The sequence below is a fragment of the Corella eumyota genome, chromosome 1 (assembly GCF_963082875.1).
Source record: "Corella eumyota chromosome 1, kaCorEumy4.1, whole genome shotgun sequence".
In the NCBI taxonomy this organism is placed as follows: domain Eukaryota; kingdom Metazoa; phylum Chordata; class Ascidiacea; order Phlebobranchia; family Corellidae; genus Corella; species Corella eumyota.
In genome coordinates this window covers 16,113,914-16,139,077 of record NC_137490.1, presented here as the reverse complement: position 1 = coordinate 16,139,077, position 25,164 = coordinate 16,113,914, and the positions used below count along the sequence as shown (strand labels likewise).

Sequence of the window (25,164 nt, the reverse complement as noted above, 5' to 3'; positions counted from 1 at the left end):
TATAATTTTTTACCTTTTTTAAAAAATTAATTTAATTAATTTCTTGATCATGATGTAAAAACTGTGTTAATTTTTTTATAGTTTTGATAAATAAACACTAATTACCAACATTACCAATTTTTTGCAAACAAAAAATAATGTATTTATAATCTCAGTATAAAATATGGGGTATGAGATAAATAAAAAAAAAACAGGCAATACTTCTAAAATATAAATCAAGAAGGCAAGCAATTAACTTAATGGAAGAAAATCATACTAATCAAACAACGCAATAAAAAGTAACTAAGGAAACAAAACACACTTTAAAACCACACAAAAATTAATCATCGAGTTGACAGAGGATGGCAACACCTCGGTTGATCCAGTGACTTTTAGGCTGATCAGAGGGCAGTTCCATCATCATTACAAAGTTGGTGGAGTGCCCTGAACAACAAAAATAAATACTTTGGTAATTTTGTAAACGCAATTTTTATTTGGGTCTGTTGGTTTCAAAAAATAATGTTTAAAAAGGTACTTTGGCTTAAATGAAGAAGTATTTTGTGATATCTTTAAAATATAAAGATTTTAACTAAGTGAAATTTTTGTCTTAATTTGCATCCTACTAATAATTTTATTTGCGCTAAAGTGTAAAAGCATTAGAAAAGCTTTATGTTAACCTGTTGTAGAAAGAGTTCCTCTTCTTGCACTGGTTTTATACACTGGGCATGTATAAGCTGCCTTCTTTACAAACTTAGAGTTTTCTCCTGGTTTGAGCCACAAAATGGGGATGTTGTCGAACAAAACTTTAGGGGAGCTTTCACCAATTCGCATTGTGTTTCGGTCCCATTTCGCTCCTTCAAGAAACAACCCCCTCACATAAACACCTGATTTATAAAAGAAAAATCAAAAAGTATAATTTACTTTTGGTGATATTTTAGGTTTATGGATAAGCTTGAATTTATATGGAAATTTTAGAGGCATCTATACTATGAAATTTTTACCACCTAAATGTTAAACCGAATTAATTACCATCCTCAGGTCGTTCACTAACTTCTTCCTCATTCTCAAACTTCAGAACTTCAAACTCAAACCCAATATGATCAATAGGGATCGTGTACCTTTAAAAATAACATTTAATTAAAACAAAATTAATAAGCAGGCAATCTATTTGTCAAATATTGTAAAAAACCACTACTTACTTTCTTGCATAATTTTGTGAAGCACCTGTGAGAAAAGATTGAGTGAAGTAGAATCCAGAAATCCAGAACACAAGAGGAGTTCCATTTGCAATCCAGTCATTAAAAAACTGCAGTCGGGCCAACAAGTCTAAAATCAAGGACAACAAACAAGAGTAAGTAAATTATATACCTGTTATAGTTTTTGTGCAATTCCAAAAACAAATCATATTTTTAACTATACATTTTATTTAGTATTTAAATAGTAAGTGTTTTGCTGCATATATAAAAGGTCTTGTCATACCGGATTGCTACATACACTTACCAGTTATATAACCTCCTAATGGTTTAAGGGATGGGTAAGACTTTGAAGCCCACATAGCTGGCACTTTACCAATCAACATTGAAGTAAAAACTTCCTCAAGCTCGCTTGACATCACCACCAGGCCCTTGATTGCTTTACGAAGATTAAACAAGCTGGCACGCACAACTGTTGTCAAGCGATTAAATCGAATCAGTTCTTGTCTGTGTTTAAAATGCAATAATGAAATACAAAATTTTGCAAAATTCAAAACACAAGTTTTGACTAAGAAGTTTTTGTCTAAATATTAAAAAATTAAATATATTTTAGTAGACCTGAGCACAGTATTCATGGATTCATTATACACCACAGGATATTTCTTCATGACTTCTTCTAAGTTAAAGTCCGGAGGCAGTTTCGTAAGGATGTCAGCTGCAAGTTCATCGATCACCTTTTCGGGAGACTTTCCACCACCTCCAGTTTGACGAGGAAGAGTCAGAAGAATTCCATCAAAGAGCTGAGCGGTCTCTTGGTTGTCCTTGGTAATGTCTGCATTCTCGTGTAGACCAAACACCTTCAAAAATTTAAGTTAAATTTTAAGAATTTGTATTAGTTAAAAAAGTTAAAAATGGTTTTTGAATTACCTCTGGGTGAGGCACAAGAGGTAAACTTCTGACATAGTCCAAATAACTTTGATATTCGCCCTCTCCTGGTGCATAATACTTTCCACTCGGTGAGAATCGATAGGTGTCATCGGTCACAATACAGTCTTTGTAAGCCTGAAAAAAAGTCTTTATCTTAGAACAATGGTGAGGCGTTTGTTAAGTTTTATAATATGCCAAAAAATAACTTAGTCTAACATATTTTACAACAAAACAGCATTTAAGTTAATGCTTACAATCGAGAGCAATGACAACAAGAGTCTTCTGTCTTTGTCATCTGTCACCCTTCCTCCATAATTACACTCTCCTGTCAAGTATGTTAAGGCCACTAGAGGGATCTCGTCATATTCATTTAAGAACATCTGAGGTAAAAAATCATCAGTTATTATTATTTGTTTTAACTGATTTACTACAATTTAGGTTTATGCAAAATAGGAACTCTAACAAGTACCTGTAGTTGTCTCATACTGATACGAAGATCAGATTCGTTAAACTCGTAAGGAATATTCCAGCCAAGTGGACCGAACTTTCGTCGTTCTTGGACCATTGCATGAAAGAAACATAAACCAAACAACAGCTTCTTCCATTCCTAGTACAACAAATGTGTTTAAATAGATTAAACTAACATTGAAACAACAACACAAGTTAAATTTAAACTTTTTTTTTGGGTCAAAATAGGTGAAAACAGATTCATAGAATGAAAATTGTTTAGTTTTGTTACCTTTTGTTTGTTGCAAGCACCAAAGAAAGCGGGATCTGATATTGGATCATTAAGATAAGATCGAAGCAAATTGGCTCTGAGTCCCTTCGGTGGTTCATTTGTCATTTTAACACCATTCTACACAATCAAAACAATAAAACTATCAATCAACAAGCTTTTATAATCACCAAAATACATTTTACAAATCAAGGTAAATGCATAATAACACTTAAAGCATGGAAACTTTATCCAAAATTCTTAAAAAAACAGAGAATAAAATGTTAATTAAATAACCTGTAAAATGGGAACAGGAAATTTTTCAGATGGGTAACTGGTCAGCCACAATCTAAAGTCTTTGTGTGTGTTTTCAGGCACAATCACCTCCTCACAAATCTTCTCTAGAATTGACATCCAACTGGTTGCCAAGTGACAGTTTTGTAGAACAACCCATGTTCCCTAAACAATAAAAATTGATTTTACAAAATTGTTTCAATTGCCAGTTATTGATTTTATTGATTATGTCCTGACATTAGTTTAAGGTCCTTTTAAAGCATGAAGAAATAGGTTGGAATTTACTTACCTTCAAGGTAGCATCATCAATCATTTTTTGTGCAATTGGGCCTTGTCCCTGACCCAAGGATATTGTTCCAATTCGATCACCACCAAATCCACGATCATCAGCAAATTTGAGCAAGCCTAAATTAAAAAATTATTAAATAAACTTTAAATAAAAAAGAAAACATGTTAACCACTTTAAATTATGACAACTTGATTTTACCTGCCATAGGATCTGCACCAGGTGACAACACAAAAATAAGTGGAGTGCAACAACTTGAATCGTTATAAGATCCAGCCAGATCAAAGGTGGGAGGTTCAATGAAGGCTCTGCCCATTTCATCAACTATGTAATCCTGTACAGCTGGGATAACTTTATCAGGTCTGATACAGCGAAGGACAACCATGCGGTCCAATCCAGAGAGAGTATTCCATTTGTCAGGAAATCTATTAAAATGGTTAAAAATATTAATATCTGATAAACAATCCTAAATTTAAAATGTTGACTTTTCAAACTTCTTCAAATTTAAAGCATTAATTATATTTACTTGTCACTATGTGGTGTGGCTGAATCATACACCTTCTTCCAACTTTTGGCATTTTTGCTTACATGATCCATCAGTCCATTTAGGTTAGAAAGATTTGAGGCACGTACAATCTCAGACCAGGCTTTGTCTTGCAACCAATCTGGTGAGGGGTTAGGATAAGGATTTTCCAGCGCAACTCCTCCAGTAAGGAAAAATCTCCAAACAGAGTCATCAATTTTTCCTATAGACATTGAACAATTTGAATTCCCATAGCCATTAATTTAAAACAGGAAATAAAAATGTAGAGAAAATCATGTGATACAAAATTAAACAAACATTACCTTTGCTGTTCTGAAGAGCTACTGTCAAAATAAATGAAAACAAAAGCTTGTCTTTTTCAAACAACGATCTGCACACGTTGTTGTAAATACTGCTGGTAAAATGCTCGTTCAAATTTTCAATTCGGTCTTCAAGGTTTTCTGATTTTTCACTGTTTTCAATAGACTACAAACAAAAAAAATTGATGAAAAGCCTTTATTTAATATTGTATTCTATTTCAAATTAAGATATAAATTTGTTTGTTTTTTTACCATAAGATACAGATTGATAAACCAAGCTAATGAATATTGGTACATCGGCTCAATATTGGCAAGATCAGATATACAGAAGAAAAGTACAGCAGAGTGGATTGAAACTGGTTTGTATCCATTTCTGGTTTCATCAATTTGCCTTTCTGTCTGTTGTTACAAAGCGGTAGAATGATTAGTTTGAGTACAAAAAATTGAGTAAATTTTGGATTACGAAAATATTTTTTTTACCTCAGTTGCAATCTCCTGTTTTGCTGAAATTTCTTCAGACAAGGTTTTTGATGAAGAGAGCACTTGAATGGCTGTTTCATCTTCCAAAATATTACCCTCTGATGAAGACAAAACCTGAACATTTAAAAAAATATATTTTTTTAACAAAAAGGCTTGGCAAGTTATTTGTTTCAGAAAACTTAGTAAACATATATAAGTAATAATAAGGTCTAATATTTAAAAAAATGTGTCCCTGACCTTCAATATTTTGTCTTCAATTGTTTTCAGTTGTCTTTTATTTTCAGCACCTTCCAAAATAAGCTCGTTTTTCTTTTGTTCAAGTTCTGGTTTTTCCTTTGCTGCCACAATACCAAGAAGTTGGTCTTGAAGTCCAAGCGAAGTGATCATAAAGTTGACCAAGCACACCTGAATAAAATTTGTTATTAAATGAATTTTGTAAAGAAGTAAAAATTCTCTGTTACTGGCAATGTATTTTGTTGAAATATTGCATTCAAATTAATTGGCTTCTAATTCATTAGGGTTAATCAAAATCACACTTGTTTTACCTTTACTGAAATTTCAGGCAAATAGTGAGGGTTTCTTAAGCTTGTGGTCATGTAAAATCTAAAGTCTTGTGAGTACTCAATTGTGTTGTCACCCAGCTTAATGTACAGCACACCCTGTTGCTTGTAAGTTTGCTTCAATAGAACTGTTTCAAGGATGGGATCAATCTCCTCACCTAAGTTGAATAATAGCAATTAAAAATCTTATCAGCTATATAAAAAAGGAAAAAGAAACGGGGTATGTTCTATTTAATGTCCTTTTTTACTGTGCATATAAATCAATTAATGTTTTGAAACATTTGTTTGTTAAAAAATTTTTAAAAACAAATTTACCAAGGTTCTCAAGTAAGACTGGGGTTCCAAACTGGATTGAATTCTCCAGAGTTCTAATGTAAGTTGGATCTGATAGTTTAAGAACAGCAAGCTTATTGTGTTTCTCCATATTTTTAATCCACTTATTGGCTTGTCCTTGTGGATCAATCATCAACGGCCATCGTCTAGAGCTTTTAACGACGATACCTATAAAATAGTTTTTTTTATTGTTTTAATTGTTACTTAATAGCAAAAATATAAACTATTATGTATACTTAGTAATTGAATATCATCAGCATATTTAATGAACATTTGGTTATCAATAACTTATTGTTTAGTTGAGTTACCATTGTCCACTGAGAATGAATCAACAGGCAGTCCTGCAATTTGCCAATCACGAATTTGAACTGGATCTCCTAATGTATTTGTAAGTAAAAAGTTTTCTGAGCAAGGGATTTCAACACTTCGACAGGATGTTGACCAATCAGTAATGCATTTGTTTCGGAAATCAACAGTGAACGGTCCCAGATAGGCCACAGTACCTAAAAAAATATTGATATGTACCTTAAGAAAGGTAATTTTTTTTCTATTTAGTTGTAAATCAAAGCAAATCAGATTTACCTGCTGACATAAGGACATCTCCAGTTAAGTTTGTTAACTGAATTCCCAACAGTTCAGCTGCAATTGTCCATCTGCAAGATACAAGTTTTTAGGTACCTAATACCAAATTTTTTATTGACAATTTTTTCTCTATTTCTATCTAAGTGTTTTAAAACTTAAATTAATTAAAAATACAAACCTGTCTTTTTCACCGCCCAACCCACTAATCAACTTTTCTGCACGATCAAGTTTTTTTGAGCAAAGGTCGATGTTGTTTTCAAGATCAATTTTTTTTGTGTTCATTGCATCAAACTCATTTTGTAGAGCTTCAACTTTGTCCAACACCTTTGTTTTAAATAAAGTTATTGTGATAATTCTTTAGTACTCTTTTTGACCATGCGTTTTAAGGATAAGCTAACTACTAACCTCTTTTAATTCAGCTCGTTTTGCATTGAGTTTTGTCATTTGTGTTGAGAATTCAGCTTCCGCTTCAGCAAGTTTGATTTTCTTGGGAGCAACAACTTTAGCTACTCTCTCATATACTTCCATTGCCCTCACCCATTTACATAAGCCTAACAGTAAGTGGAATTTGTTTTACACTTTGTAAATTATTTTAATTTTATACACTGTAATACTGTTTTCTTGACAAGATACTAAACTATTAGCATGCAGCAATAGCTAAGGTAACCAACCTTCACAAGCAGATGACACATTTTTAATTGTAGCCGGGTTGAACTCTGGATTTGGAATATATTTGTCTCTAATCTTCTTAATGACAGAAGGTGATATGTTGTCTTTGTCATAAGTCTTCAAGGTGTCCAAAAACTTCATGTCGTTTAACATCTTTTTACTTGGCCCCCAGTAATCCTCAACCATTTTGCCTTTAAATGTTTAAATTTGAGTTTTTTTGACACTAAAAATACAATTTCAAAACAAATAGTTTTTAAATTACCAGAACCAGATGGATCAGGTTTTCTTTCAGCTTTAATTCCTTTCATGATGCAAATTGATTCCAATACAAGTTTGATGGCACTGGCTGGATTTTGCATGGATTTTACCAATGTGATATCCTAAATCATACAGTAAATTACAGATTAAATAAAAAACACCAGGGTTACAAACACAGAAAAAGTATTAGAATTCACATAAAAAAGCCTGTGCAGTTTTACGGCTTATATGTTATATAAATATGTTTTAACTCACAGATGGCTTAAGGGTATTTAAAGCCTGGATGGAAGCCTCCAGAGCAGGCATAGCTTCAGCAAGGTCAGCCTGACATTCGTCTTTAATGGCTTGAGCAACTGATGCAGCTTGGTTTGCTACTTTCTCATCAGCAGCAACAACCTGAAGTTTAGTGGATGTTATAGGAAATTAAATACATTCTTTTAAAAAAAAAAATTGGAAAAAAATGCAATACTATACCTCTTTCTTTGCCTCTACTTCAACAGAATCGTGTTCAATTTTGACCATAATTTTATCGGTCTCTGCTGAGGTTTTAATCAACTCGGGTTGAAGGTTGGTGAGCTCTACTTGCATAATCGAAACCTGTAAATATGACAAAGTATTTAAAAAATATATTGAATAATCTAAATATATAATAACCAACAAAACTTGTATGATGTAATTTATTTAAAATTAACCTGTGATGCTGCAAAGTCTAATTTTTCCAATCCATTAATATATCTGTCCTGTAAAGTTTTTACTTCATCTCTCTTGACTCCCAAGATTGATTTGAACGTAAGAATAAGCTCGAGGTAGGATGTTGGTGTAACGTAATTTCGGCGTCGAAGCGAATCCCAAAATGATTCAGAAAGTAAACGCACACTGAACAAAAAAAAGGATTAAAAATTTTTTTTATGTAAAGTTGCATTTGTAAGATGCTTTATAAAAATAATTACCTGAGAGTAAGATACCATTATATGAAATAAACTAATCAATTTACCTTTCATGGAAAAGTTTGCACATTTTGACACATTTATTTCTTGTGTCATCTTCAATGTCAACATCCTCTAAAAACTTGTTGGCAACCATTTCTAATGCATCCTCTGGCCAAGCCTAATAAATAAGAATGTTACTAATGCTGTAGGGAATCTTTTTACAATAAATATTAACTTTAATATACCTGGAACCAATCAATGGTGCAGCAGTTAATAAGAGATGGAAACATTCTTAATCTGTTACGAAGAGAATCACCGATAGGACTCATGGCCAAGCACACATGGAGATTACTCTTCACCCTTTCAATGAAAAAATTGTACATAGCAAGTGGAGTGGCCTCTATCTTTTTGCCCGTTGTCCTGGCAACATTCTAAAAACATTAAGTAGAGTAATTTTTTACATTTTTCAAAAAGTTTTCAAAACAATAAGTATATAAATATAGTAATTTAAAACTTTGTTAATTGATTAATAACCTGCATCTTTTCAATTAACTCTGCCTTTTCATCAGCTGGGAAAATGTTTGGAATGTCAGCAGTGTTTAAAATCATGTTTATGTCTTCCACAAATGCTTCTTCCTTGATCTGTTGATCACTGAAAAGAAAGACTGTCTGTACCCCATCTGCACCAGCTTTGACCATCATCTTTTTGATATCATCTCTCCAGTCAGCAAAGGAGTATGTTCTAAAAAAATGTGCTTTTAAAATAATCATACTTTGGCAATGCTCAAACTTTGGCTGCAAATTGTTTTAATATTTTTTTACCTTGTAAGTTCAATTTGATAAATGTCGTAATCCGTCATAAAGGCCGCCAATCTGGTGGCACTTTTTCTTCCACTGCCACCAATGCCAATTAAGAGTACATGGCCGTTATCTTGTTTAAGAACTCGAGATACTCTCGACACATGTTCAATAGCAAATTTAAACATCACCAATGACATTGGTGCTTTAGATATCTAAACATTAAAAATAAGTTTAAAAAGCTAATAAATATTATTAATATGGTTGTTTAGTTCTTAACAGGGCATTGTTACCTGGTTAAACTCATCCAAGTAAAAATCCATGGTTTGTGTAAGTTGTGCAAGGTCTTGAATCTCGTTGTAAACTCTTGGGTTGGCTTCAGGATTGATGAAGTCTCCAAAGAATAAATTACGAACATCATCATCCTATTTAATGTTGTAAATAAAATCCTTTTTAAATATTTGAAAAGTTTTATTTAATAAAGACAAAAAAGACAAGACCAAATAATTTGCATTGTTAAACAATATATTATGCTACATTACCAAGACTACTGAAGATATAAATATTAGAACACAATTTTTGAATTACCGTGAGGTTCTTGGACTTGTAGAGATGACTAAGGATTTTGTCCATGTTTTGTTTAAAATAATTGGAACAACTTTCCTTCACAATAGAAAAGAAAGTTTGTCTGTCACTTTCATCAATTAAACGATCATAAAATACTCTAAGAACAAAAAAATTTTATTAGTTGGTGTTTTTTTTAACAAAACAAAAACTGCTTACACCAAATTCGTATACAATCTATTATAACATTTTTAATTATAATTCAAATTAAACTTGAAAAAGTAGAATATAAGTTTACCTGTATATTTCATGAACCCACAAGCGAATAAACTTATCCGAGTCATTTAAATGGGTTGAAGGCACCAACAATACACCACGAATAACCCTTGCAAAATCTCGAAGGTTGAAAACATAGTGAGACTTGGCTGGTGTAGGTAGAAAACTTTCGATTGTTGATTTGTATACACCAAGGGTAGCTTGAATCATGATTTTGCCTAAAAAGAATAACAATTTTTATTATATGTTTAAAAAATGGCAAAAAAACTTTAATAAAAAATAGTTTCAATGTATTCTAAATGACAAAATTTTTGCCTACCTAATCGCATAATGGCTGAATCGAATCCATTTCCAAAGTGCCAGTCAGCAATTGTTGAGAAAATCTTGATAGTGGTGTCATCTGAGAATGTGTCAATATAAATTACATTTAAATGTCGAGTCATTCTGTCAGTGATGTCATTTCTTCCACCTCCAGGAGGACCCATTGCTCTAAAAACCACATGAATAATAAATTTTAGCTAGGGTAACAAACATTTTGCCCCCTTTAATATTATATTTAAAAACCAGAATTAAACCATCAATTCACACATTAATATTGCACTATTATTAGAAAAAGGGTAAAAAACTTACCCCAAGAAAAGAACATCGATAAGGTTGATCTTGGATGAATCTTTCTTGTCATACATGAACCCATGATCCAGCCATGTTCTTAGAAGTTCGACAGGAGGTTGTGCTCCATAAACCTGACATAATAACAATGGGTATGTATTAAAGTATGTCAAATAGTGTGTATACTTTTAAATGCATTTAAACAACTACTGAAGCATCTTTTATTTTGAAACACAACTAAGGATGTTAAATCTCTTAACACAACAGCATTTACCTCTTTGGCTGGCATGTTTAAGTCATCAACAAACACCAGTGCTTTCTTGCCCACTGGCGGTCCAAACAATCCTTTTCTACGTCGATCTAACTTTGACATAATGATGTCCTGAGTTTGTGTTGCTGATGTACGGGCAGAGAAGTTGATAGTATTGGCCATAAACTTCTCTTTAGCCAAATGCATAAGGTAATCATTGGTAATAGCCGATTTTCCAGTACCTAAGCAGTAGGCACAATTAAAAACTTTTTGTTGCAATTGAATGGAATCCTTACAACTTCAAATTAAAACTGTTTATCTTGATTTAAATAGTGTAAAACCTATAGAAAATTTAAATGACTTTAACCTGTGGGGCCAACAAAAAGCATTGAGATGTTTTTGGAAATAAATGCATCGAGAAAAAAGTTCTGTTGAGCCGTGTTTACTGTTTGAATGATAATTTCACTCACCTTCAAAAATATGTTCATTAAATTATTGAAAGAGGTAAAATGCAAAAAAAAAAAAATTTTGATCACGAAAAAAAAAGAAATTAATTTTAATTGCTTTATGTTTAAACCTACTTTAGAACCAGCGGAGATATTCATCTTTGACTTGTCTAAGTAATCAATCCAGTTACTCCAGTTTCCACTTGATTGCTTATGGAAATAATAATCATAAACAGAACCTAAAACATATAACAAATAGTAACTCAACTTCTACCATGGTTTTAATTTATCTTACTCATGCATCTTACTCATGTGTAATATATATTACCTCGTTCTGGGAAAACATTTGATTTTGTCAATTTTGAGGATTTTGGTTTGGGAAAGTTGGTATCTGTTCCACTAATAATTGTTCTCAGGAAAGTATCAAACTTGTGTCGACTATCACCATCTATTGTTCCACCAATTGTCCACACAACAGAGAACAAGAACAAGCCTTGTATCCAAAAAAATATCTAAAAAAAGGGCCACAACTAATACATACTGTTTTGTAAAAAAAATTATTAAAAATCTTTAAACAGTGAATTGGTTTTACCCAAAGCATTAAAAATAATTTAGGTTTGTTTGTTAATAAAATATGACTGCTTACTTGTTGGGAACTAAGTTGTTCCTTTCCTTCTTGTCCTGACTCATCAATTTCTGTCAACAAACTGTTAAATAATCTTAATAAAGTAACAACCAAATGCATAGAAGAGCTTTTGATCTGAAAAAAAAATATAAATTAAAAAAGAATTAAATAAATTTTTTACCCTTTGAACTTATTGGTAAAAATGTTAAGATATACAAAATGTTAAAAAAAATTATTTACAGCGAATTTGCATTCATGTCGAATAAAATCCAGACAGGGATCAATAAGCCATTCACACATATCATCAAACATATTAATATGATCTTCCCCCATGGTTTTTGGTAGGGTTGCAATGTAGGAAACCTTCAAAGGAAAAAAGACAGTTAGTTTAAAATCGTAACTACACTGCATTGGTTTAATACTAGTATTTTAAAGTCGCTAAAATTTAATTTGGTAAATTAAAAGAAAATAATGAATTACCTTAGATGGCCTCCAACCAAGTTGGTGAGGCTCTAAGTAAATCATTCCACATCGTGATACTGTTGCTGGTGAAGCTTGCTCCAAATCCGCTGGCTCAAATATCAAGTTCATCTGAAAAAAGTAAATAATTATACAACAATTTTTCTACCATTAACTAAGGTGCTAAAATTTCATTTTACAAAGTTATATATCATTGTTACTAAGATAAAAATTCATATTTCACCTTGGCACTCATTTGGATAATTTCACCGGACATCAAACACAGCTTTTTGTTGTCATCCAACACAGTGTTCATGTTTTCAATCCATACAGCATCAACAGGTCCATCAAATATCAACCATTTCCTAAAAAACACATAAGAATAATAAACATACTTAATACCACTTAAATAATACACAAAAGCTTGGAAATTAAAAAATGTTATATTTTCATAAATTTATACACAATTGTTAAGGCACTCTTAAAAAAGGACAAATAAAAGTTGTCATTTGTACCTGTTATCACTTGTAGAAGATGCTTGCTCTCTGTACAGAATAGGTAAAACTCCATCAGTCCATTCATGTGAAATTGGATCAAAGCATCCATACAGTTGTTGCATGGTGATAGATTTAGGGTTGATTACTTTATGGTCAACCGCAAATTCCTCCATTTGTCCTGCAGCATGGAGATCTGTCAAGGCTCCTCCTAAAACCTATATGACAAGTAACATTATCAAATTTACAAATATAATTTAAAAAATAGTAATTTCTCTTTTAAACAGAAAAAACAAAGACTTTTTATAATTATAATAATGTAATAAAACTAATAATTTGGTAATAATACATACAGTGTAGGCCTTTGTTTTTCCTCCAAGAGGTTCTCCAACAATCATGAAACCGTGTCTGACCAACATCATTTCATAAATCTAAGTAAAGAAGAATACCAGTGTCAATCAAACATTACTGTCTATATACATAACCATGACTTAAGAACAGGGGGTCAATATTGAAAGCACATTACTAAAAACCAGTATTTTAAAAAAAAGAGAAAAAATTTGGTACTTGTATGATTTTTTCGATGTACCACGGTACAGCTTGTAAGTTATGTTTCTTTAAATTATCCTTCAATGCTTGAAGGAAAACGTCATAATCAGGTTCGGGTAAAACAATACCAGGGAATAAATCAGAAATAATACCTAAAACAAAGTATAAAGAAATAAAATACCTATTAAAACACATTAAAGCAATATTATTGCTAGCTTTAAATATTAGTAGAAAACATCAAATTCCTATTAAATATAAACAAACCGTTAAATAAGGGTACATCCTGGGCTAAAAACTTGGCCAAATTGACATCAAGTAAAGCCCTTAACATAAGCACACTTTCATCTTGTTCAGAATACTTTAACTTGAGGTTTCCTGCTGCTGTCAATACTGTTTTCACAGCTCGCATTCCTGAAAATGAAATAAAGATAATAAATAATATAATCTATTTAAATAGTTCAAAAATTTAAAATAAAAAATAAAATAGGCTAAATAAAAATCTTAATACACATTTACTTAAAAAATGTATACAATGCTCACGGTTGTAAAGGTCAGAAAGAGTGTGGTAATATGTGGTATACTTATAAAGGTAACTTAATACACTTAATACAATTAAAAAAAGCTTAGTCATTCTTAATTGTGTATAAATGAAAAACATACAAAACACCAATACCATAATCATAATGATGTTGTGATGAAAGTTGCTCAGAACAAAGCCTGTAAGTTGCAACAATTTTCTGTGACAAACTTCTTGCATCGACAAATCCCATCGAGTAGAGAGAAATTTCTCCAATCATTCCATAATCTGGTACCATCATCGCCACAGCTCGAAATAAAACCTAAATTTGTAAAAATACAGTTACTTACAGAAAATAAAAACTTAATCTTAAGTAGTGAAATAGAAAATTGCTTTTTTTGTTTTTATTTTAATTTATAATCTTTGAACAAAAATATAAGAAGTTAATTTCATGCATTAGTAATAAATTGATTATCCTTTTAGTTGCTTTTAGACTATAAAAGGCGACTAGTATTAAAATTTTTAGTCATACCTTAAGGTTGTCAGGAAGCTCAGTCCTTCCAGCATACCCTGGATTCATTGTAATAAACACAGCACAGCTCCAATTTAAACTTAGGTCTGTTCCCTCAAAAATAAACCTCTTGAGCTTGGCCATTATTCCATTTTGAATACAGAGAATTTGTTGGGCAACTACGGAAAGTACCTCAATCTGAAATTATAAGTTAAAAAAGGTTTAAATATTTTACAGCAATTAACAAGTGAATATAAATTTAAAATCTTACCTTAACCATAGAATGTTTAAATTTTATTATCATATAGAATTTTTGACACAGTTTTTGATATCTTAATTTGAAACTGAACAATTCATTTTACCTCAATTCTGTTAAACTCATCAAAACAGGCCCAAGCACCACATGAAGCCAATCCCTTAAAGAATTTACCCATAGCTTTGTAATCAAGTCCATCAGAGCAGTTAAACACAACACACTGTTTAGCTAAAGCCTTAGCCAAATCTTTTGTGGTTTCTGTTTTTCCGGTTCCAGCTGGTCCCTCTGGTGCACCACCAAGGTTAAGTTTTAAAGCTCCCATAAGTGTGCTACAAAAATATAATTACCTATACTTAACAAACTATAATGCCAAATTGACCGGTTAACATTATATACAGATGTTTCTTCCTAAGTTGTTAAAACATGTTTAGCATAGTTTTTTTAAAAATATGTGCAAATTACACCAAGCTGACTCTGACATTTTATTTAAGTTATTGAAGTGCCAACTTTGCTATTACAGTTATTGTATAAAAGTAATCAGTTTGTAACAAGGTTGTGAAAACTTACCGGTAACATCTGTCAGTTAAAGGTGTAATAACCAATCTGCCAGAATTTCCTAAATATTCGTAGCCATACATATAATCAGTGTTGATCATCTGAACAACGATGTCTTGACCATTGTCATAGTAACGCAATTGAGATAACCATTGAAAGTCAAGGATGCTGGTTATTCCCAATTTTACAAGTTCAGAAATTGTGTCACGAGCTGCAATCAATCACATTTTGTTTTTGTTAAACATCACCAAATATACAAATATCAGTGTTGCTGTATTGTTATTATCTTACCATGAACATCAAGTACAGTTAGTGCACCCAATGTAATTCGGGCTCCCTTGTCCAGTTTCCCTCTTACTAGCTCAACTATGTCATTAATTTGTGAGTTGAGTTGTTTCAAGTAATTCTAAAAACAACAGAAAATTATAATTATTATTATGAAGAAAAACTTAAGGTTTGTCATTGAATTTCCAAGATTCCTTCTATAACTTAATTTAAACTCATTCCTAATATAATTAAATCTTAAATTTCTTACCGCTAATGACCCTTCTTCAATGGCTTCCGCTACTTCTGATGTCCAATAAGTTTGTGAAACACACAACACGATTTGACCAGGCCAATCTAGCACCCATCTTTTACGAGGTAACTCAGCATAAGACTTAAGAGACTTGAAGATTTCTTGTTTAATACTCACAATCATGTTTGATTCAACTTCCAAAAGCCATTTTTCAACCATACCCTAAAAAAAGTGTTAAAATAAATTTTAAACTAACTTTAAATGAAAATGTCTAACTATTTATTTTTTGAGTTCTTACAACTTTAAAAATGATTCAATGAACCTTTGCTTTTGCTGGATAGATCTTTACGCTGTATGGCACAACCTCACTTTCCGAACTAACCATTCCAACAATTTCCATTTGTTCAGTAAATTTGAGTTTGTTAATTCCCTCAAAACACTTCTTTAAATGTGGTTGAACACGAAGTGGATCTTTTGTTTCAGACAATATCTCAAGAAGTTCGTCATTTGACAAAAAGAAGAATCTAAAAATATGTTTTTTATGTAGAATACAAAGAGGTTTCAATTTTAAAAGTGTGTAAGAAATACAAGGCCATAAAAAGTTTACCTTGAGAAAAACAATCTCTTTTTTTCAAGGTAATCATTAAGACCTTTTTGGATCTGATCTAAAAGTTCGTTAGATTCGTTTAATCTTCCCAACATGTTGTGTTGTGATGTTGCCACCAAAACCTTTGTGTCTTTGGCCTGAAACATTTTATTTATGTAAGCTAAGCAAAATAACTTCCATGCATTAATGCATTAATTTTTATAGAAAAAATGGGAACATAAAAATTTAATACAAATTGATGATAAACATTCTATAGGGCATATCAACAATATTATTTGATATGGTTAACCCTTGAGTAGTGTAAACTTTACTTACTGCTTCCAGCATAATGTCTCTCCAATAAGAATCCACAATTCCAAATTTTCTGCCCTCTTCAGGCATTTGTGCCAAGATATCTTCTGATGAGAAAATAGGTTCCAAGTACAACCAAGTCGCCTGACATTTCAGCCAAGCATCCAGAATATCTTGCATAAGAACAAGCTTTTCTTCCCATTCCTTTATTTTAATACATAGATTTTACAAATTGACTAAAGATACATTTAAAAATAGGTTTTAAATGTTTTCTATACCAAATTAAAATAAAATGGAAAAATAATTTACTTACCTGCACCACACATATGTAACAACTATGTAATAAACAAATTATAACAACAAACACATGTTTAAAAAATGCTATTTAATCTTCCATTAACAAAGACATGATGACACTACTTTTCACACAGCACACCAAACAAACCTTTGATTCAGTCTCAATGGGTCCAATAAATGGGGAACCTTTCATAGTTTGAGCTTTAACGATATGATCATCTAAAAGCTCTTGAATTTCATCAACAGATGATAAAATGCTTAAGCCCTACATTTTTTAAGCAATAAGCATCATGACAGCATTTTTAACAACAAACGAAATGACAAAAGCAATGGGATAAAATGATAACCAAACCTTTCAAGTAAGCAAGCTGTGTGCATTTGTAATTTTTTTGCATGAAGCCAATTCTTTCTGCACTACTTAATCTAACAAGTAAATTACATATTATTGTGACTAAATTTTGACTCAAATATAACATCAACATTGCAAATATTTAACCTTGTTCTTGCACCTACTGCAGTTTTTTTACTGTGTTGTATAAAATAACAAAACTACCTTAGTCACCAACTGAACACTTAGTAACCTATTTTTAAAACTAACTAAGGTGCAAAAATAGAACCTCTTTTAAACAAGTAAAGCTAACTAAATTTATGACAATATTACAATGAAAAGCTGTATGAAAAAGTCATTAGATATGCTGCAAAAAACACTATGCTATGACCCTTGCTTTTACTAATACGGCCTCCTTACCGAAAATTCCTGTATAAAGGGTTCAATATAAGGGGAGCCTCTCATTGTCTGACACTTTACTATATGGTCGTCCAATAATATCTGTAATTCTTCAACTGACCCAAGAATATATACATCCTGTAAATTTTAATTTAAAAATTTTTGCTTTTGCCATTTCAATAAAAAAAGTTTTTTAAGTAGCCTATAAAATATAGATTAATAAAATTCTAGTTTAAATTGTTATATCATTGTAAAAAAAAGTTAGTCTAAGTTTATAGTAAACATACATTACATTAAGTTTATTTTGTTCATCATCTGTTAAGTATGCAATTTTTTGCTCTAATATTCATTCTGTTAATCTTAAGAGCTTTAATTTACTTTACGGTTGTTTTTTTGCAATTGCTAATATAATTGCTTAAATATTGTTAGTTAAAAAAGTGCAAAAAAACATTAATTTTTCGGATTAATCTAAACCAAAGTTCACTGCAGAGTGTGTTATTACACGCTCTTACAGTATCGCGATAAGGAAGCATAATTATTTCCATTTCACTCCATTCCTGTTTCATTTTTTTCAGAGCATTTTCAAGTGACCATTCTTTACTGGCCTTTGCCCCTATAGCTTCAATACTAGCATGACAAAAGTTTTAGAAATTAAGAAAATGTATAAAAAAACTAAGCGGAAATGTATATCGTAACCACCCAAAAATTAATTATTTTTTTTTATTCAAACAATAAACTCTGGTAATTTTTTTTTCTTTTTGGGTGGTTGAGATTTCCATTAACTTTAGTTAATTGACTTACGCTATCTCTATATTCAGTTAAAGTAAAGCACATTTCACCCCACTCATTTTTCATTTTTGTTAGATTTTTCTCAAGACCAAATTCTTTGCCAGCATTAACACCAATCTCTTCAAGTCTTTTTGTTAGTAAAATAAGCGGGTTAGTTTCAACAAAAAAACTTAAAGTTTTGTTAATTTACACCTCAGCAAAAATTACTTTTAATTTTGCATAATCAGAATTTAATTTAAAAAAAGCATTAGATCAAATCAAAATATGTCAACTTGTTAGTGTAAATTAAACATTAAAGAAAAAGCAAAAAGCACTTAAAACTTACTCATCTATGTATTTGTTTAAGCCAAATTCAAGCATATTGATAAGGGATGTTTCAGCTTCAGGTTTGATATCAAATCCAACAATATCACTGATCTATAAATAACACATTTATTATTTACAACACTAAGAATGGTTACAATTATTGGCAACAAAAACTACATACTTGTTCCCAATGCCTTTCCTTGATACCAGGGTTGCAAATAGTGGTTAAGATAGGCAGATGCTGCTTAAATTTGTCAATTTTGGTTTTCACAGATTCAGCAATTCTTCTGGGTCCAGCAGCATCAGAAAAGGACTTTGTCAATTTGTAAACTGTCCTCCACATTAATCCAATCTCCTCATTGATTTCTTCTGAATTTATGTCTTGGAATGGGCCTATATTTAAAAAAAAACATGCGTAAAGTTGCATTTAGAAGAAAAAAAAAACAGATTGGTACACAATATTTAATACTTTTCTTTTAATTGCCTTTATGTTAAAATATTATTATAAAACATGATTTAAAACAATAATATTGGATTATTAAAATGTACCAGTCATCCACACTTCATTCTTAAGATGCCACTGAAGTGCTGTGTTCCATAAACTATCGAATGGTTGTTTGAATTGAATCATTTGTTGCAAGATTGGGAACGAACTTTCTTCGAATTCCATTAAAACTTCTTCTTGGTTGATAGCCTGTATAAAGATATTGTTTTATATTTTAAAATAGGTCAAACAAATAAAATAAAAAATGGTCAAAAATTTTATAAAGTCAAATTTTAAATTTTGTATTTAAACTTATAATTTATTTTTGAACTTTGACCAATTAAAAAAAACTTAAAGTTTGATTACCGCCAAATCCTCAGCAGCTGCTTCAAGCAAGCGAGTTAGTTCTGCGAGTTTGTCAACATTTCTCTGCATTTCATCAGGACTTGCCACCTCCTTTTTCTTGAAACTTTCAACTTCCTTGTTATACCCATTAAGTGTCTCTTCAAACTCCTTAACTCTGATTACAAAAAGCTTAAATTTTAAAATACCAAAGATATTGCATTATCATAATATTATGTATTTTATAAGGAAAATATTTGATCAACATTGTTAATGACGAACCTTTTTCTAAGTTTGTCTTCTGCAATTTCTCTTCTGTTCATTAACCTGTTTCTGTTAATCTCAAACACATTATGTATTTGTTCTGGCCAGTGGAACACGTTGCTGTTTAGCTTAATGTCCTCATCTATGTGTAAAAAACGTTATCATATTAACATTGCGTCACTAAGCTAACCCATAATTTTTTGTTAAAACTTTATTTTGTCTTTTATGCATTTTTATATTGTCTGTATAAAACTTACAAGGCAGAGTTGCAAAGTCAAGTAAAAACTCTAAGCGTTCTGCAGCAAAACCAATTTGTTCCTTTAATTGATAGATTGTAACCTCATTGGAAACTTTAAGGAATTCCACCAATTCAACTAACTCAACAGTGGTTTCAGGCATCTCAGATACACGATCAGCTATAACATCGTACTGATGACAAATGCTATAAAAATTACCACATTAAAAAATAAATCATTTATAACCAAAACTTGTTAGACAATTAAAAAAAAGATTATTGTTTAGTTTATGTAAATTCATTGCTAAATAACAGAAAGACAACATACTTTTTGTTTAGTTCTCTGTTTGTTTCAATCTGATGTGTGATAAGTCTTTCCTTTAACTTTTGTGCACTTAATGCATGCTCATTGTTTAAATTTAAACAATCCAAACAAAACAAGCTTAATGGAACACTGATCCTCAAAATTAAAATCTCTGAACGAATTTTCTACAAAAATATTTCTGTTAATTTTTCCATTTATTTTTTAATGGAACTGTTAAAGTTTATTTATAACAAACAGTCAATAATATCAAAATTAAAATTTAAAATGCTTTCAAAATTTAGTTTTACCTCAAATTTATTGATCATAGCCACAAACTCATCAATGTAGTGTTCTCCCTTTATAAAGTCCACAACATCCACCTCAGCTTTGTTGTTTACTAAATCAGCATATTTTTTGTACACATCAAGATATCTAAAAAGTATTGTTTATAGATGTACTTGCTTAAACATTTTGGTATTTACTTAAAAAAACTTCTAAAATATTATAGGCTAATCTAAATCCATCAAAAAATTATTAAACTAGATTTGTTATACTTCTGTGGGCCAACAGTGTTTTCCTTGAAGATCACCATTGCAATATCAATAAAATCCTTCACTAATTGTTCATCAGGGTCAACACTTTTTATGATCAAGGTTGTGTCTCGCATTTCAGGAAATAAATCACATTCAACCTACAGAATATAATTATAAAAGTTTAAATTTAATTTAATTCAAAAATATCAACTATATCCATATAAAAAAACAATATGGTTTTATAGTAAATATTAGTTACAAATGTATCAATTATTTGTTAATAAAATATATAAGAAAGCCCAAACTTAAGTTTGTAAAAAAATATCCATTTATGTTTATTTTACCCTTGGTATTGCCTCAGCTGCTGTGGTGATATGACTGAAGCAACGAAGTACCACATCTCTGCATTCTGTAAAGCTTGGATTAAAAAACAATTTAGACCCTTTAATTTGTAGTTGGACAAGCAATACTGGCTTCATGCAATATTTTAGGTCTGTGTAGGTTGCTCCAAAATCATTTCCATTCTGCAGAATATTTACTTTTAAATTAGCATTTTTTTGTAATGTACACCAGACAGGGGAAAATCAAATTAAAAATTGCTTGCAACATAAAATAAAACAGCATTTAAATTAACTTAAAACCAAATTGCTAATTTCCACCTCATGAATAGAGAAAAAATCCACAAGTTCCTGAAGAGAATTGATTACCATATCTCGTAGTTGATTGGACATTAATGCAGCTGCACAGGCAAAAAATTCTTGAACCTTAGAACAAAAGCAACACATTGGTTACATTTAGTTTTGTTTAAACCTTACAAATTTATGCAAGATTCTAAAACAGTGGGAACTTTTTACCTGAATCGTGCTATCACTGTCATATAGTGGAACCAGATGTTTCCATTCATCTTTGTAAACTTGAAATAAATTAACAGCAGATGGAATCCATTCTTTTAACAGAGTTTCTTGGGCCATGTCACATTCACTTTTAACCTTTAGAAATAAAGCATAAATTTGTAAAAATAGTTATTTAAAAAAACTTTATTTATGGTAAACATTTATCGTAGATCTAAAACTATTATTTTGACAAATTAAAACAATAAATTAACATTGCTGATTCTAAAAAATTATAATATTTAAAACTTAACACTTACTAGTGCTTCAAAATCAGATGGGTGCAGTGGTAAGTTAGAGCTAAGTAATTGTTTGGTATTTACAAAACGCAAGTGTTGAAATCTACAATATTATAAAACAGATTGTATTATCTACAGAAAATCCTATGTGGAAAATATTTTAACAACTTCCAATCCATAAATTAACATAACAATGGGCTCCATACCTGTCACACCACAAATTCTGTAAATGTTGCATTATCGGGTTAACGGTGAACAGACTTTGCTTGCAAAACTCTCTGGAATCCAAACAAGCTTGTCTCCATGGTACTGGGGCCCTGATTGTGTTTAGTTTAAAGGGTTGAGGAATTGCTGAAACGTGAACTCTTGCCCTTTCTTCAGAGTCGCTCAGAATATAATCAACTGTTAAAAGTAATAATTATTCTTTTAAGGTGTTTTGTTTTAATAGTTTACCTTATTTTTTGTGTAACACTTAATTGTTCTTAAAAAAAGAGTAAATAGGAAGTTTTTTAGGGAAAAAATGACTTTTTTAATGTTGTAAAGTTTTTTACTTTCAAGCTTTACCAATACAAATTCAACTTGTTAAAATATAAAAGGCCTTTTTATTTTAAACACACAATAGCTGAATTTTATTTGTAGTTGGAAAGAAATGTAATATTGTAAAATGACCTTTATGGTTTAAACAATGAAAAACTACTCCTATTGTAAAACTAACAAAAGTAGTAATTTCACCAACACACATTTTACACAATAACTTAAATCTGTCTGGGAGCCATTTCATATTCTCTTGTGCTTTTTTAATTTGCAAGTATTAGTTATTTCGAGTGTTTTATTTAAAGTGCACTAATAAACCACCCTTTTAAGTACATACATTGGGGTTACTTTTATTTTAAAGTAAACTATAAATCCTCTCTTGAACCCTCAGCAAGTGCTTAACACTGAGCACTGATCTTACCAATTTAAATTGTACTTTTTACCACTCAAAGTTTCAAGTACTTTGGTGAGAGAAAATCAATGCCAAAGTGTGTGTAACTTACTAAACACTTCTTAAACAGTATTTAAAAAACATTCTGCTTTGGTAGTAATATATAAGATGTTAGAGTAAATTTAAATTAAAGAATAAAACATGCTTTTTTATAGTGATAATAAATATATCATTAAAAAACTTACTGATGGATTTTCGATAACTGAAGTCATAGTCGTTTAAAACTTCTTCTTTTAATTCACCAAGTAAGCCTTGTAGTTCTTGATTTTCAGTTAATTTGTCGGAAAGGTTTAACTCGACACGATCCATTTGACCTGGTGGTGGACCAGCTAATTGCTTAGAATCGATTCCTTTTGTGATGTAATAATGATATCTCTGTAAGTAAGAGAGTAATTAAAAAATATTAAAAACTGTCTACATTCAATCCCTATAGTCTATATTTCTAATATTTTTTTAAAACTATTATTTTATTGTTTTTTTAAACCTCTAAATCTTTGGAAGATGGTTCTATTGAGTTTAAAGAGCGTTCATGTTCAATTCCTTTAACCATGACAGTTTGTTGCATGGGAGACATGGGTCGACTTGGGGGTAAGTTGTCATCTTCGATCTTTCGAGGTGACTCCACTTTGAAAGGTGATTTAAGGGGCGATAGTGCTCTGTTAAATTAATTTATACTTTTTTGTTTACAAATTATAGTACATAGTTAGTTAGTAAAACTTTATTGAAGCAATAGTTTTAAATTGCTTTAAATGATTTGTCTAAAAATATTTTACTTTGAATTCTTCACAGATTTTTCAAAACTAGTTCTCACTGCCTTTTGTGGACTTGACGGTTTTCCATCTAAAAGATGTAAACAAAAATTTAAACATAACAATTTCTTATTTAAAAAAAAATGTAAAAACACTTAAAAAAACTTTAAACATTTTAGCAACTTACAAGTTGCTTTTTTTGGCAATTTTGGTGGGCTTGGACCATGACCTAGTTTCAAACTTCCTGCTGGAATTCTTCTTACATTCCTCATCCTATTTATTTAATAAAATTATATAAGTGATTAAGTGTATTTGGTTGATAAAAGATTAATACCATCTATTTTAACCATTTTAAATGTCGCAATAACTACTTATCGGTAGCATGGTGTAGTGGTAAAAACACTTGCTACACCACACATGAGGTCATGAGTTCAATCCTCACTGCTCTCATGCTGTAGCGCCCTTAAGTAGGGCCCTATAAAAGGTATGAACTCCTGCTGAGCCAGCACTTAATCAGCAGCATAATTATCGGGTAAATATAATTTATATAATATCCCAAACTGCCACTGGCAACTTAAGACTGGGTCATAGTAACTGATGTTACTCTTTGTTTAGGTCCCGCATTAGACCTTCTAAAATCAGGGATAAAGATACACAAAAAAAAATAACTATTAAAATAAAATGGATAGATTAGCATCAATTATTGTTGATGTAATACCTAGCTGGAATGTCTCTCATTTTAATATCAGCTGCAGATGGAGTGTAATTGTTTGCAATCGATTCACTTGGTGAACGATGATATCTTTGTTCTTTAAATGGAGATAAAAGAGTCCATGACATTCCTTGCATTATAGGAGGGTGGGCACTGTTTTTAAGGACAATCTAAAAAAATTATAAAGGTAAAATTTTAGGAAAAATATCATGCATTTAGATGAAAATATTTATTTGGGTCTATAAGTGATTTATTTAATAAATTATATATACTGAAGTAGTTGACAGAAAAAAAAACAACCCAGTTTAATTATTTCTAAAAAAGTCGTAAATAATAATCTAACTTGATAAAGTTCTGATTCTTCATGGTTGTTTCCATTAGGAAGAGTGGGAAGACTTGGAAGTCCTTTAGTTTGGCTACTACTTTCAAGCGGGGACTGCATACTCTGTAACAACAACAAAAAGGGGTGTTATTTTTCCGTCCTAAATGCTGTGTGTATGTATTAAGTATTTAAAATTTAGCCTTCTATTATACCCTCAAATTAATTTTAATTCAAGCTAACGCACGAAAGAATGATGTTAAAATACCTTTCCCCGCTTCATGTTGAAAGCCTTTTTTTCGATAAGTTGCTTTGCAAATTACATTTATATAATATTAATTGTAACCTGCACTCTGTAATACATACAAAAATCTTTATTTTAAAGTAAGCAAAAATATTTTTTGCAGGTAATAGAGTCAAATGTTGCTATGGTAACAGCGACATCTGACGACGTTTTACATAAATTCTAGAATTTAGACAACTTGTTTTTTTTTTTTAATTTTTGTTTTAAATTTAATAAGTGGTTATTTTACTTATAAAATATTGTAATTTTTGTTTATAGTTAATAAATTTTTTTTAATTTAGTAAATACAAGCGCATACCAAATTATATCACAG

At 30.8% G+C, this 25,164-nt stretch overlaps 1 protein-coding gene across 2 annotated transcripts; it reads right to left on the bottom strand.

The window, feature by feature from the left end:
- Nucleotides 1–178: 178 nt before the first annotated feature.
- Nucleotides 179–24,910, bottom strand: LOC145749822 (dynein axonemal heavy chain 3-like). Of its 2 annotated transcripts, none has more exons than XM_082565697.1 (82): nt 24,816–24,910; nt 24,572–24,673; nt 24,235–24,398; nt 23,704–23,789; nt 23,541–23,607; nt 23,252–23,423; nt 22,953–23,142; nt 21,989–22,184; nt 21,804–21,885; nt 21,508–21,642; nt 21,313–21,417; nt 20,998–21,177; nt 20,675–20,811; nt 20,429–20,552; nt 20,145–20,305; nt 19,839–20,023; nt 19,600–19,723; nt 19,342–19,495; nt 19,041–19,185; nt 18,673–18,884; nt 18,511–18,602; nt 18,198–18,312; nt 16,818–16,934; nt 16,397–16,576; nt 16,082–16,218; nt 15,797–15,998; nt 15,493–15,696; nt 15,249–15,363; nt 14,970–15,168; nt 14,509–14,731; nt 14,168–14,344; nt 13,792–13,957; nt 13,383–13,529; nt 13,137–13,270; nt 12,923–13,000; nt 12,591–12,787; nt 12,320–12,440; nt 12,097–12,207; nt 11,857–11,979; nt 11,638–11,751; nt 11,320–11,503; nt 11,127–11,230; nt 10,913–11,015; nt 10,570–10,787; nt 10,317–10,429; nt 10,006–10,175; nt 9,709–9,904; nt 9,435–9,570; nt 9,140–9,271; nt 8,871–9,061; nt 8,583–8,790; nt 8,294–8,479; nt 8,114–8,226; nt 7,812–7,995; nt 7,594–7,716; nt 7,375–7,515; nt 7,124–7,241; nt 6,864–7,052; nt 6,598–6,743; nt 6,371–6,516; nt 6,193–6,263; nt 5,919–6,113; nt 5,593–5,778; nt 5,263–5,435; nt 4,955–5,122; nt 4,718–4,831; nt 4,490–4,636; nt 4,241–4,403; nt 3,921–4,140; nt 3,596–3,819; nt 3,398–3,513; nt 3,112–3,273; nt 2,839–2,955; nt 2,569–2,706; nt 2,354–2,479; nt 2,100–2,234; nt 1,791–2,029; nt 1,480–1,679; nt 1,179–1,305; nt 1,009–1,097; nt 657–863; nt 179–423 (listed from the first exon to the last, which is right to left on the bottom strand). In XM_082565697.1, exons 1-82 carry the CDS (start codon nt 24,828–24,830, stop codon nt 320–322), a joined length of 12,210 nt encoding a protein of 4,069 aa, XP_082421823.1. In that variant the 5' UTR covers nt 24,831–24,910; the 3' UTR covers nt 179–319. The 2 variants fall into 2 exon arrangements, with proteins under 2 accessions (XP_082421823.1, XP_082421815.1); XM_082565689.1 differs by lacking the exon at nt 18,198–18,312 and adding an exon at nt 17,909–18,023.
- Between the last annotated feature and the right edge of the window lie 254 nt (nt 24,911–25,164).

Coding starts and splice junctions, on each gene's coding strand:
- LOC145749822 (XM_082565697.1), bottom strand. Junction 5,436..5,592: donor AGTCTTACTTGAGAACCTTG/GTAAATTTGTTT, acceptor TATTCAACTTAG/GTGAGGAGATTGATCCCATC. Junction 4,404..4,489: donor TTATCAATCTGTATCTTATG/GTAAAAAAACAA, acceptor TTTTGTTTGTAG/TCTATTGAAAACAGTGAAAA.